The 15,058-nt window shown below is 43.4% G+C and overlaps 1 protein-coding gene across 1 annotated transcript in view; it reads left to right on the forward strand.

Annotated features, from left to right (window-relative positions):
• VEGFD (vascular endothelial growth factor D) overlaps window positions 1-15,058 on the forward strand; it is a 37,615-nt gene that overhangs the window by 6,683 nt on the left and 15,874 nt on the right. Inside the window, exon 2 of the mRNA XM_036107294.2 lies at window positions 14,074-14,284. Coding sequence (XP_035963187.1) covers window positions 14,074-14,284 — 211 coding nt within the window. The remainder of the gene's footprint in view (window positions 1-14,073; window positions 14,285-15,058) is intronic.

Here is a 15,058-nt window from a genome sequence, read left to right on the forward strand (position 1 = left end):
GGCAGGAGAGCCCCGGAGAGTCTTGCCTTGGCAATTAAATGTTCTGGCCCGGAAGTGACACATGTCACTTCTGGTCACAGCCCCTTGACCCATTGCTCCATTGAACCACAAGGGGCCAGAAAGTGCAGTCCTTCCATGTACCCAGAAGATAGAAAGCTGGAAATATTTGGTGAACGGTATTAATGACTAACGCAACTCTGATTGCTTCTAAATGTTTTTGAACATGTCTTTGAGATGGGAAACAACCATGGTTGGATACTGGGGTAGAGTCGCTGAAGGAAGACGCTTAAGTTTATTTCTCCTGTTCAAGAGTAGGCTCCTTTTCCCTGGAAAAGGAACAGCTGTACATTCAGTTCAGTAAGTATTTGTGGAATGTCTATGATGTGCCAGGCACATGAGTGGAAATGATATTTTTATGAAATAAAGATGTCTTAGTTATTTTCATGTCTTACCAACAACCGAGGAGTTCAGTTTGGCCTGTGGGAAGGATAATTTTAAGGCCTGGAACTTTAGGTAATAATGTAAATTTTTAGGAGTCTTTTTTTGGTTGTTGTTCATTGTTACCTAAATAATTATAACACTCACATGTTTGAGAAAAGTGTTGCTTTTCTGAAATCTAGGTTTGGCTAAAATTGTTTCTGGAGAGAGATAATGACATTTGCGGGATATTTTGTTGCTTATGGTTCCATTCTGCAGAGAGTTAGGAAGGGTGTAATTTTGACTGGGTGAATGCCCTGAATTCATCCTAAGTTAAGATTCCTCAAAAAGGGGCGCCTGGATGGCTCAGTTGGTTAGGCGACTGCCTTCAGCTCAGGTCATGATCCTGGAGTCCTGGGATCGAGTCCCACATCGGGCTCCCTGCTCAGCGGGGAGTCTGCTTCTCCCTCTGATCCTCCCCCCTCTCATGCTCTCTGTCTCTCATTCTCTCTCTCAAATAAATAAATAAAATCTTAAAAAGATTCTTCAGAAAGAAGAGTGGGATGAAGAAGTAAATGCAGACTTTGCAGTGGTGTGCTTGGTTCATAACTACACCCTCACAGCAAGACTGGGGATCATTGGGCATCTTCGATGGTGCAGAGAATATTGGCAAGGAAGAGAAGGAGAGCCATGGATGTTGATGTGAGACCATTGCGTCTTTAGAAGAAGGGAAAAGTGGGACACACTGGGCTGACTGCCAGCAGTATAGTGGGGTGCCTTGCCAAAAAGACATGAAGTTTTACGTAAAGATTCTCTGCCCATCCAACAGATTGTGGTACACTTAGGCTGAAATAGGGCTGTAGCAGTTAACTGTGCCACAATAACGCTGTGTAACAAACCAGTCCAAACTTCAGTGGCTTCAAAAATCTATTCTCACTTGTGTTGCTCTGGGTCAGCTGGGAGTCAGGATCAAGGCTCAAGCCATCGGTTGAGTGTGGGTCTGCCCCACATGTCTCTCATCCTCCTTGGATCAGTGGGCTAGCAGGGGCAGGTACTTGTGATGGCAGAAATATAGAAGTGTACACTCGTGAGTACATTTCAGTACTCTGCGTCATATCTTGTAATGTCCCACTGGTCAAAGCAAGTCACATGGCCCAACATCAATAGGGCTTAAATACTTCTCCCTTTTGGGGCGCAGCTGTGAAGTTGTTTTTAACAATAACCTAATTACCATGAAGGCTTTGAGTTGTTTCTTTACACATTGGGCCCTTGATCTTTGAGATCAGTGATAAAGAAACTGTAACAGACCTCAGGAATATATACTCTTGGGGTTATTCAGAGCACCCTTTTGAGTCTTGCCACTCAAGTCCATCCCACATTCATCTACCCCACATTTCCTAAGCACAGATACATCAGATGGGAGCAGAGGCATTTGAGTAGAGCCTGGATTTAAAACATGTAAAGGGGGTGGTGCCTGGGTGGCTCTGTCAGTTAAGTGTCCAACTCTTGATCTCAGCTTAGGTCTTGATCTCAGGGTCATGAGTTCAAGCCCCACATTGGGCTCCATGCTGGGCGTGGAGCCTACTTAAAAATAAAAATAAAATATGTAAAGGGGGATGTTAACTAAATTGAATTTAATAAAAAAAGTTTTTTTAATATTTAGACTTAAAAAAATGTAAAGGGGGGCATAGACATCTCCCCAAATCTCCCCACTTGGCGGGGGAGAAAACCACCCACAGGATTCATCAAACTGGAGGATGTGGAGGTCCCAGGCATCTTAGTCCTCCAGTATCCCCCTAAAATACCCAGACGGCTATGCATACACACACAAATACATGCACGCGTGTGCGTGCTTGTGAGTACGTGCGAACACACACACAATTTCCCTGTGTTTGCGATTCCTTTCCTTAGTCAAGTTTAATTAAACACCCTAGGTTTCTCATGTATATACATTTCAATACAGAACTACCTAAGTCAAAGAGCCACCGAGAGCAGGAGGCCCCCAGATGGCCAGGTTCCTGGATTTCAGAGAAGCAGGACCAGGCCCTCGGCTCCCTCTGAGCAACTCCAGCAGTAATTACTAGCAAGCCTGCTTTCTCCTCCCTGCCCTCAGTTGGTGCACCCCGTTCCATTAGGTACCATCTATTTCTAGGTAAGGCCAGACCCCAATAACAGAACACAAAGGTTTAAGAAGTGGGTTGTTTGTTTCTTCACCCATCTATAAAGATATATGTAAAGCCTGAGCAGATTACTTTGAAATTGGCCTTTCATCTGAAAACACTTCCAAGAAATGTTAAAAAAGAAGACAAAAAAGCTTGTCCTTGCTTTACCCTGGAAAAGTTTTTCTCTTTTCAATTTTTATTTGCTGTGATTGAGGTTGCGCCATCTTGCTCTTGTCAGACTCACCTCTGGTTACTGAGGGAGACGAGGGGCCAGAAGACACAGACCTCTGAACTGCAGCACAGGACCAGTCCCCCCCAACCCCCAAGAAAGGAAAGAAAGGGCATTAACTTTGCTAAACACCTACTCTATGCCTGCCCCTTTCCCCCATGGGACCTCATGTAATCTCCCCATCAGCTCGCTGAGGTGGGCACTGGGAGCATCGCCAGCCATAAAATGAGGAAAGGAAACCAAGCCTTAAGGAAGCTGAATAATTGACCCTCAATCACATAGCTAAAAAGGAGCAGTGCCTTGATTCAAAGCCTGCTTACTTTATGTTTTAAAGTCATTAATGTTTTTTTTCCCTTTTGGCGGGCAGTTCCATGAATTTTCACACACCATAGAGATTTGTGTAACCAGCGCCGTAATCAAGATAGGGAAACATTCATTTATGCTCTCCTTTCCACCAAGCTCTGGCAGCCTCTGATCTGTCCTCCAGCTCTATCATTTGGGTTTTTTGAGAATGTCATAAATGGAGTAACACAGTAGGTAACCTCTTGAGGTTGGCTTCTTCCACTGCTGATGCCCCACGGACCCATCCGAGTTGCTGCACGCACTGGATCGTTCGGTTTTCTTGTTGAGTGGCATTTCACAGGATGGATGGAGCAGTTTGCTTAACCACTCACCCACTGAATGACATACGGGTTGTTTCCAGTTTGGGGACGGTTATGAAGAAAGCTGTTGTAAACATTAGTGTAAAGGGTTTGGGGTGAACATAAGTCCTCCTTTATCAAGGGTAAATTCCCAGGAATGTGACTGCTGGGTCATATGGTGAGTGTCTGCTGAACTTTGTCAGAAATTGCCAACATGTTTTCCAGAGTGCTGTTCCATTAAAAACCAGTCGTGAACAACTCAAATCCATGTGTTCCCCTCTCGTTAGCTGTGGTTTATGGATATCAGGCAAAGCTCCCTTTCAGGGAATGTTATTTTTACTTGGGAGCTATGGGAGGCAAAGGCAGAAAACTTCATTTGGACTCAGCAGGGTAACATGGCCCAGGGATTCGAGGGGCAGGGGGAACAGTCTTCGTGGAAGACAGCTGGGAGCATGACTGTGCCACCTGGACCCCAAACCAGGAAGAATTCGGTGGTTTTGGCTAAGCTTTAAACGTTTTGTTGGAATTGAAATGCCAAATGCTCTTGCCGCAAAACAGAAGTTACTAAGAGACGGAGGGAACGCAGAATTATTTGTGTTGCACCTGATCCATCTCCCCAAACCCACTGCAAAGGGAAATTGCTGACTGCTTCAATGCCCCCGACCTCCAGGGGCAAGTAATAGAACTGTGTCCCCAGGCAACACTTGTAAATCCCTGAGCAAATCTAGGGAGAGTCTTGTGAAATGTGTTCCCTCCATAGCTCACCCAGAAGCTTCTGGATTTTTCCCGATATATGAATTCTGTTCACTCCACCTCCTTATTACCGAACTTCCTGAAGATATTGCCAACATGGTTGACAAAATAACATTTTTTTAAAGTTTTTTTTTTTAAGATTTTTATTTATTTATTTAACAGAGAGAGAGAGCACAAGTAGGCAGAGAGGCAGACAAAGGGAGAGGGAGAAGCAGGCTCTCCGCCAAGCAGGGAGCCCGATGCGGGGCTCGATCCCAGGACCCTGGGATCATGACTTGAGCCAAAGGCAGCCGCTTAACCGACTGAGCCAGCCAGGCGCCCCTTTTTTTAAGTTTTTAAGAGGCTTGGAATCCCAGGCTTAGACTCCGCATTCTCAAAAGGTCCAGGGAGGAATTTTGCAAAATTGGTCTTCCTTATCTAGGACAGGAGGATTCCTAATAGCATGGGACTGGATGGCCCAAGAAAAGCTTTTCCTGGCGCTTTGAAGAAAGTAGTCAGCAACCCCACTCCGAAATTGCTTGCCAAAAGTCTGAGAGCTCGGAGCCAGGATCTGAGCCCTGCCGTGTACTCCAAGCCCTGTTCCTGCCGCCTCAGCATCCATGTTTATACTCCTCATTTATGTTTTCTTTCAAATACTGTATGGACTGCCTTGTGAAAGGACTCTAATTTACACTTCCCTGTTGAATTCCAGTAGGTCAAAGCACTGCCTATTATTTTTATTTCTGTTTTGAGAAATGGGTTGTTTTGAGTCCTTGGAAATTTGAGAAGCAATTTATTCTGTCATTTAGCCTGGTCTCAAGAAAGGCAGCTGACCTCCTCATGCTCTTTGGCCTGGAAAACGTTATTGTTGGTCTTCAATCTCGAAAAAGGCATTCAGGTTGGGAACTGTCCACCATCAATCAATCAGCTGACTTGAGTTAAGAAAGGCTTTGGAAATCCAGTAAAGCAAGATACTTACACAAGTATTTTGAATCCAAGGTGTAACCCAAAAGGGTTTAAAGAATAAGATTATTTCTCAGCATGCGTCTACCATTTATTCCCTACTGAATGGACTTGTACATAGCTCAGGCACTAACCAAGGTCTTTGGACTTACACCAGCATGCACCATCCCCCAAATGAGTGGTTCTCATTAAAATCACTTGGTAAGATTTTTTTTTTTAAGATTTATTTGAGAGAGGGAGAGAGAGAGCACGAGGGGGGGAGGGGGGAGGGGAGAGAAGCACACTCCCTGCTGAGTGTGGAGCCCATCCTGGGGCTTGATCTCATAACCCTGAGGTCATGAGCTGAAATCAAGAGTCGGCCGCTTATCTGACTGAGCCACCCAGATGCCCCAAATCACTTGGGAAGATTTTTTAAAATAAACTTTTTATTTTGAAGTAGTCTTAGATTTACAGAAAAATTTCAAAGGTAGTATGGAGAATTCCTATATATCTCCCGCCCATCTTCCCCGAAGACTAGCAAACACTCGGAAAGTTTAAAAAAAAAAAAAAATCCTGATGACAAAGCTGCAGCCCAGACCCATAAAATATGAACCTCTGAGGATGGGATTCCAAAGCATCAGTATTTCTTTGAAGCTTCTTCCCCGGTAGGTTCAACGCGAAGCCCAGATTGAGAACCGCTGCTATAAACCCTTACTTCTCCAAGTATGCTCAGCCAAACAGCAGGACCACCATCACCCGGGAGCTTGTTAGAAATGCAGCATCCTGGGGCACCTGGGTGGCTCAGTCAGTTGAGCGTCTGCCTTCGGCTCGGGATCGAGCCCCGCATCGGGCTCCATGTTCAGCTGGGAGCCCGCTTCTCCCTCTCCCTCTGCCTCTCCCCCTGCTTGTGATCTCTCTCTGTCAAATAAATAAATAAAATATATATATATATAAAAGAAATGCAGCATCCTAGGTCTCGCCCCAAACCTCCTGCATCAGGATCCGCATTCTAACAAGATGACCAGGTGATTTGTATGCACGTTAAACTTTGAGAAGCACTACTCTATACAAAACATTAAACAGACCACACAAACCTGGGTCTGATTGCTCTTTGTCAAATGCATGTATGTATTTATTACTCATCAGTTTCTTCCTCACATATGTACTAAGTGCTTATCGTGTAAAAAGGACGAAGCAGACATGTATTCTACCTTCAAGGAGATCACAGTCTAGTAAGGAAATGCAACGTGTTCATAAATCATAGAGTCTAAGTTAGGTACATCATATAAAGCTTGATGGAGGAAGCGGCATTGGATTTGGACTTGGAAAGAGGACACCTGGAGGAAGATACTTGAAAGATAAGTGACGTAGTTTGAACAAATGAATAATCTCAGGGTTAGATTTTCTCTAGCATTTGATGAATCCATTTTTTTCATATATTTAATAAATCTTTATTTAGCTCAGACATCTCATTTCTGCTTCAGTAGCCCTTACAACCCAGTGGGGCAGACAAACACTAAGCAAGTAATGACACAAATAATTCATTAATGTCAGTGGTGATAAGCGCTGGGAAGGAGAAAAATGGGGTGCTGTGAATCCATGTGACCTAGGGACCAGACCCAGGTGGGAGGGGGTTGTGGGGGAGGTTTCCCTAAGAAGGTAACACCTGGCTAAGAAAGGCTTACCTGGACAGAGAGTGGAGGGCACTCCCAAGCAGAGGGAACAGCGTGGACCAAGGCCAGAGCAAGAAGAAATGAACAAAAGAGCAAACCAATGAAATGGATGTCCAGTAATATTCAGCTCTCCAGTGTTTTCCATTGCCTCCTGAATTGGTACAAGTAGCCTGGCCTTTAAGCTTCCAACCCTTCCTCTTTTGGTTTGAGACGGTTATGGTGATAGACAGTCTACATACCCTAAAACTTACGCATTCACCTGTTTTAAGTAAATCGATGATTTTTAGGAAACTTACTGAGTTGTGCAGCCATCATCTATGTAAGATCCCTTGTGCCCTTTTATAATTAACCCTCATTTCCACTCCCAGCCTCAGGTGGCCAATAATCTATTTTCTGTCTCCTGGTGGAATACCTAGGAGTGGAATGGGCTGGTTGTGTGGTAAATTTATGTTTAACTTTTTAAAGAACTGCTGAACTCTTTTCCAAAGTGGCAGCACCATTTTGCAATCCCATCAGCAACGTAAGAGGGTTCCCATTGCCCCACATCCCCGACAGCACTTGGTGTAACTAACTGCTAGTCTTTTTGACTCTAGCCATCCTAGTGGATGTGAAGTGGTACCTCTTTGCGCCAACCTCTCCCTAATCTTATTTGCCCGTCCTCCCGCTCTTCAACTTGCTCCGTTCCCAACCAAAGTGACCCTCCCACTGTTCTTTTCAGTGTGGCTTCTTGATATCCCCAAATCATGCCTCTGTTTGCTCTTTGAATGTGTTACTTGACTAGATATTTTTGAGGAGGAGGGGGGATGGAAATTTAGAATTTAAATTATCAGGCGTACAGGAGGCCTTTGGTTTCCCCACAACACGGACACTTCCAAACCCCTCCTACAAACCCAGCCACCATACCTTTCCAAGCATCTTGCCTGCCATTTTAGTCACACTTGGCCCAGATTGCCGACTAAGCCTGAGCTGGGGAGCTGCTCCTGCTTCTTCGGGGGCAAGTGCCCCGGGAGCTTAGCAATTAACAAAAGGAGAAATGGCTACTCTTCGTCTTACACTGCAGAGAACAGTATACATTTAAATAAGGAGACAATCTTGTACAAAGACTTTAAGCCTCATGTTTTAGAAACTGGCTGTGGTAACCAGGACATCAGAGAATGATTTGTTATTTAGGAGTGAAATTGCTAACAGTATCGGATTAATTATCGCACACATGAATAAAAAGACAAAAACAGAGACTCGGTAAGCCTGCTTCCCTTCCTTCCTCTTGCTGAGTGCTTTCTAATTACTTTAGTTTTGACTAGGACTTCCACTAGAAAAGAGGAAGAAATTATGAGCAACTTACTTGGCAAATGTTTGGTAGTTAAAACCGTTGAAATCAATGGTTTAAATATAGATTCGGGACTCTATTTTACGCTTGGCCGAGTTTAATTTTTGTCTTCCCAAGCAGATAACATCAAGTTAATTATACGAAAATCAACCAGTGCGGAAAGTCTATTGGAGACCAACAGCCTTTCTTGACCCTTTGTAGACGTATCCCCCGATGAATTAGTTGTCAGATTTCAGCTGATGTTGAGTGGTTAGTACTCCCACTTGTAATAGTGAAATGACCATCTGCAATTTCTCAGCTATTTCAAACTAGATTTTAAATTATGAGGCTTAACGCATGCTTAGATAACTCTGAGTATTTGAGTAAACACTGCGTTTTTTTATGATGAGCAAGTCATATGAGCCGTTTGGTGCCTTTCACGCAATCCAGAGATTTGATATTTTCCTCCTGAGTTCTCAGTTGGATATTTTAAAAACATTCCTGAGATTGAATTAAAGCCTGTCAGAACTATGGATACATACATCACTCTATATTTATGGATGGTATTGAATGAAATTTGCCTCAATAAATAAAAATCCTTTCGCTACAGCATGATTTTTAAAACATTTAAAAAGCTGTTTGATCGGTTTCATTATTTTCATGTGGAAGCAACGCTGTAACAAAATTTTATTTCAAAGATGATGTTGAATATGAAGAAGTAACACTGTCCAACCAGAAGAGGCAATGAATAATCAGGAAAAGCTCGATTCATTCTGTCCCAGTATACATCTAATAATCAGGAAAAGACAAGTGAGCCTTTAATGGAGAACCATCGCATTTCCGAGTTGCTTTGAGACATGAGCAATTATGCAGTTTCATCCCCAGATCTCCTAGATGAAGAAGCTGTGGCCTGCTGCTTAAACTTGATGCCTGTTCCACAAACCCTATCTTTGCTCTTCAAGCTTCCTCCTCCCCACGCTCCCTGAAAATTGCCTTGATTTAAACTTCACAGAGAAGTGAGAAATCATAGGTCACAAGCGTCCTTGCTGTCTACAAACCCATGTCATTCTCTGCGAGGCTCCTATTTCGGAAGGTGATCCTCTCATCCATGAATCCATTTATCTCTGGAACTTAGGTCAAACCAACCCCTCTGCTTTCTCTCTCCTGCATATGTGTTCAGTGTCTTCCTCTCTGGTGGCGCTTTCCCTCGGCTTAGAAATATGTTCAAGACTCCCCCGCTTTTATTAAACACACATACATTCATATCTGAACTTCCAAGCAAGATGACCTTCTCAGTTCATGTTTTGAGATCTTTTATAGTCCATAGCCGTGATAGGTAAAATAGAAAATCGATCAAGGGGCACCTGGGTGGCTCAGTCAGTTAAACGTCCGCCTTCAGCTCAGGTCATGATCCCAGAGTCCTGGGATCGAGCCCCACGTCGGGCTCCCTGCTCAGCGGGAAGCCAGCTCCTCCCTCTCCTCCCCGTTCATGCTCTCTCTCGCTATCTCTGTCACTCTCTCTCAAGTAAATAAATAAAATCTTTAAAAAAAATTGATCCAATGCTGGTAAACATCTGCAGATGGCAAACATTGGCAGGAATGGTACCAAAACCAAGAAGCTGAAAGGATCAACACGTTGTACACCCTAAACTTATACCAAGTTGTATGTCCGTTATATCTCAATACAAATAAACTTTCAAAAAACATGAAGCTGAAGCTGCAGAACTGGGTCTGGAAGGCGGAGGCCCCCGAGAATACACCCTCAGTGGGCAGTGTGCTCTGTGAGTGCGTTCCCTCAGCTCCCTGGAAGCCGAAGGAAGAGTTACCGCTCATTGCTGCCTGGAGCGTGTCTTCTCTGACACTAACTGGGGGCAAAGGAGGAAGCAGATACTTCCTGGCAACCAGGACTCGAACTAAGCTGATCCGAGTCATAAATACTCAACAAGATTCTGGATTCAGGGCCCTGGGAGTCAGGGGGTGCAACCACAGAACTTCTCAATGAAGAAAGAATAGAGAGAAAGAAAGACAAACCCCCCAATGAAGGTGAAACTACTAAACAAAATTCCAAAGCACATACGGGTAATTATTACTAAGAGACCGCCAATAACATTTACCATCAGGATATAAGTCATATATATTAAGTTAAAATAGAATTTGAAGAAATAAGTATATTTGGGACCCTCAAAGTGATAAAGGAATAATATAAGATAAAATGACAAATTAGGAGAAACATACAGAAATGAAACAAAAAGGAAGGAGAACGAAGGGGAAATATTTGAAATTAGAAATATGGTGATTGAGGGCGCCTGGGTGGCTCAGTTGGTTAAGCCACTGCCTTTGGCTCAGGTCATGATCCTGGAGTCCCTGGATCGAGTCCCGCATCAGGCTCCCTGCTCGGCAGGGAGTCTGCTTCTCCCTCTGACCCTCCCCCCTCTCATGTGCTTTCTCTCTCATTCTCTCTCTGTCAAATAAATAAATAAAATCTTAAAAAAAAAAGAAAGAAATATGGTGATTGAAATGAAAAACTTACCAAAATAAACTCTAGGCTCACACAATTGGAAAATTGGTGATTGGGAAGATGAATCAATTAATTTTGCACATTGAAGAGAGGTGAAGGGAGAACAAAACAGATAAATATGAAAGCACATTTAAGAGACATGTAAGATCATTAAAAGCCTCCAATATATGTCTGATAAGTATTTCAAAAATAGAATTGAGACAATGTAATACATGGAATAATGAAAAATATAATGCCTGAAAAGATAAAGAATTGAAATTTGAAATGGCCTCAAGGTTCAAACTGCTATGAAGGTCTCTGTTACAACTTCTCAACCCTGCCATTACAGACAATATGTAAATGAATGATAAAACTTTACTCATGAAACAGGCAGGTGGCAGGCTGAATTAGGCCAGCGGGCTGTAGTTCGACAGCCCCTGATCTAGAGTAGGAACCGTTGTTTATATTTTCATGTACATCCCTCCAGATATTTTGTATATATAATTTTACGTGTATGATTAATGATGGTTAATTGCTTATATATGCATACATGTATCATGTACATCATACACACATAAATTAAAAAGGCATCATAACTGAATCATACAAAACTTGGACCACACTTGCTCCTCTGGGCACCCACTTTTGGACAACACTCAGTACCCATCATTGTATCTAAAAACAAAAAATCCTACTCCTAAAATACTGATGAACGATGCAGGTTTTAAGTTTCTCAGGGGCGGTGGAAGGGGGTGTACATCACACCACTCAACATAAAGCTTCCTGAAGGCCCCATTTGCTCACCTCTCTTTCCCTGCTGTTCCTCCCCCTGCAGCAGGCAGCTGATCTCCACCTCTCTGTCCACCTTCCTCAGTACCATCCTGCAGTTGCCCTGGTCCCTCGGTCCCCCCCTCACCCAGCTCTAAAAGTCCCCTCAGCCCGCATATCCCAGCTGCCCAGGAAAACAAAGATCCAGAAACCACAGGCTCGGCAGGAGAAAATCCGGGTGCCTAACCATGGGGACAGACCACTGTATCATTTCTCCAGCACGTTCCAGGCAGGAGCTCGATTCATTCTGTCCCAGTATACATCTACATCACTGGTTTTTATGACCACGTAGTATTTCATTGTATGTATATATCATTGTTGATATAACCAAGCCCCTAATTTTAAACAATTTAGCCACCATACTGAAAATATTGTATTGGCGGGGTGCCTGGGTGGCTCAGTAGGTTGAGCGTCTGCCTTCAGCTCAGGTCATGATCCTGGGGTCCTGGGATCGGGCCCCGCATCGAGCTCCCTGCTCAGCAGCGAGTGTGGTTCTCTCTCTCCTTTTGCTTGCCACCCCCCCCCCCGCTCTTGCATGCTCTCTCTCAAATAAATGGAGAAAATCTTAAAAAAAAAAGAAAAAAATTTAAAAAAAAAGAAAATATTGTATTGGCTGTCTCAAAATTCCATGCATTGTTGTCAGCCGATACAGTTCGTGCAACTGTGTGGAAAGCAAATTTTCAACATAAACTTTAGAAGTGTATTTTATCAGAAAAAAAAAAGATGTCTTTGAAATAGTAAACAAGTTTTTCAAAAAAGGCTCAGGGTCTTAAAACCTTCCTTCTTGTGTGACTGCAGGCAGGGTCCCCAGGACTTTGTGGGTCAGTTTCTCAGATCACAGGAACGAAAGCCATTGTCATTGGCTCCTTTTTTTTTTTTTTAAGATTTTATTTATTTATTTGACAGAGAGAGACACAGCGAGAGAGGGAACACCAGCAGGGGGAGTGGGAGAGGGAGAAGCAGGCTTCCCACGGAGCAGGGAGCCCGATGCAGGGCTTGATCCCAGGACCCTGGGATCATGACCTGAGCCGAAGGCAGACGCTTAACCAACTGAGCCACCCAGGCGCCCCACTTCAGTATTTTTATTTATTTTTTTTATTTTTATTTTTTATTTTTTTGAAGATTTTATTTATTTATTTGACAGAGACACAGCGGGAGAGGGAACACCAGCAGGGGGAGTGGGAGAGGGAGAAGCAGGCTTCCCACGGAGCAGGGAGCCCGATGCGGGGCTTGATCCCAGGACCCTGGGATCATGACCTGAGCCGAAGGCAGACGCTTAATTGACTGAGCCACCCAGGTGCCCCTGTCATTGGCTCCTGTCATAAAATAGTATGATTTTGAAATTTGTATTAGTTTCCTGTGGCTCTTGTACCAAATTACTATAAAGTGGGTGGCTTAAAACAATAGAAATGTATTCTCTCAGAGTTCTGGAATCCAGAATTGTGAAATCAAGGTGTTGGCAGGGTTGTGCTCCTTCCAAAGACTCTTGGAGAGAATCCTTCCTTACCTCATCCAGCTTCTGGGGGCTCCAGGCCATTTCTGGCTTCTGGCTGCATTCCTTTAACTTCTGCCTCCGTCTTCACAACACTTCCTCTGTGCCCATGTCTTCCCCTCTCTGTCTCTTATAAGGACATTTTGCCTGTGTATTTAGGGTCCACCTAGATAATCCAAGGTGGTCTCATCTCATGATCATTAACTTTATTACATCTGCAAAGATCCTTTGCCCAAATAAAATCACATCCCCAGGTCCTGGGGGTTAGTACATGGACATATCATTTTGAAGTCCACCATTCAACCCACTACGATATTGTTTTTAAATGTCCTGAGAACCCAAGGGGAATAATTTCTTTGATTCAATCATAAATGAGCAGAATGTGAATCAAAAATACTAGTATTTTTCCTATGCAGCCATCAAAAGGAATGAGATCTTGCCATTTGCAACGACGTGGATGGAACTGGAGGGTATTATGCTGAGTGAAATAAGTCAGAGAAAGACATGTATCATATGACCTCACTGATATGAGGAATTCTTAATCTCAGGAAACAAACTGAGGGTTGCTGGAGTGGGGGGTGGGGTGGGAGGGACGGGGTGACTGGGTGATAGACACCGGGGAGGGTATGTGCTATGGTGAGCGCTGTGAATTGTACAAGACTGTTGAATCTCAGATCTGTACCTCTGAAACAAATAATGCAATATATGTTAAGGAAAAAAAAAAGAAGATAGCAGGAGGGGAAGAATGAAGGGGGGCAAATCGGAGGGGTAGACGAACCGTGAGACACGATGGACTCTGAAAAACAAACTGAGGTTTCTAGAGGGGAGGGGGATGGGAGGATGGGTTAGCCTGGTGATGGGTATTGAGGAGGGCACGTTCTGCATGGGCACTGGGTGTTATGCACAAACAATGAATCATGGAACACTACGTCTAAAACTAATGATGTAATGTATGGGGATTAACGTAACAATAAAAAAATTTAAAAAAAATACTAGTATTTTTCCTAGACACTGGTGTACATTTGAATAATTTCTCTACTTTCTTTTCAGCTCTATTTACATCTTTAAGTGTCAGCAATGAGGGTTATCAAGACAAACTAAAACTTCAGTAACTGGCTTTGAAACCAGTGTTTTTGGTTTTTTTGTTTTTAAAGCGGACATCTCGGTCAACATTAGAACGGTCCGAACAGCAGATTAGGGCAGCTTCTGGTTTAGAGGAACTGCTGCGAATCACACACTTCGAGGACTGGAAGCTGTGGAGATGCCGACTGAAGCTCAAAAGTGTGACCAGCACAGACTCTCGCTCAGCATCCCATCGGGCCACCAGGTTTGCGGCAACTTTCTATGACATTGAAACCCTAAAAGGTAGGTGTGTGTGTGTGCGCGCATGCGCGCATGTAAGTGCGGACGTGTGCATGCGCGCGCATGCGTGTAAGCCAATTCTTGCTCTTTATCAGCTACCAACACATGTACCAGTTTCTTCCAAAGGTTTCAGTAGGGTAGGCACGTGTGCAGGAGAAGAAAAGGGTGTCTTTGATTTCATAGCTTTGGTGTTAGCAAAGAATCCTGGTTTCCTGTGTTTACTCTATAGAGAAATATATTCAATATGATTTTGAGATCTAAAACTGACACAAAAGAACACTTCAGAATTCAGAAATATATTGAACTCAGAGATGTGAGTGCAAAACAAACCCAGAAAGACCATTCTTAATAGAAAAAAAAAATCACTGGGCTTACTTAAAAACATAAAACAACCTAGGTCTTCATCAGCAAGGAGCATTCTACTGCCATACCTACATGAATAAAAACCAGTGGATTAGGCAGGGCTTTTTTATTTCTTCAAAATTCTGTGATTTTTTTTGTAGTAAAAATGAAAAGTAGAAGTCGGAAGCTGAGTTGTAATATTGCATATGGAGATTACTAGGTGATGGAGGTGGGAAATCCTCTAGACGAAAGAATCCAAACTCCAGACAGGAAATAACCTAATTTGAAATAAGGGGGATGATTGTTCCCTAGTAAGGTATGGAGGTTCTTTATAAGAAAACCATTGTCCTATATGTACTGTGCCATACCTGAATGAAGCTTGCCAAGGATAGTTCTGTGGCCTCTGATTAGGCATCTAACTTTTTGGATGAAATA

Source organism: Halichoerus grypus, chromosome X (genome assembly GCF_964656455.1).
Source record: "Halichoerus grypus chromosome X, mHalGry1.hap1.1, whole genome shotgun sequence".
In the NCBI taxonomy this organism is placed as follows: Eukaryota; Metazoa; Chordata; class Mammalia; order Carnivora; family Phocidae; genus Halichoerus; species Halichoerus grypus.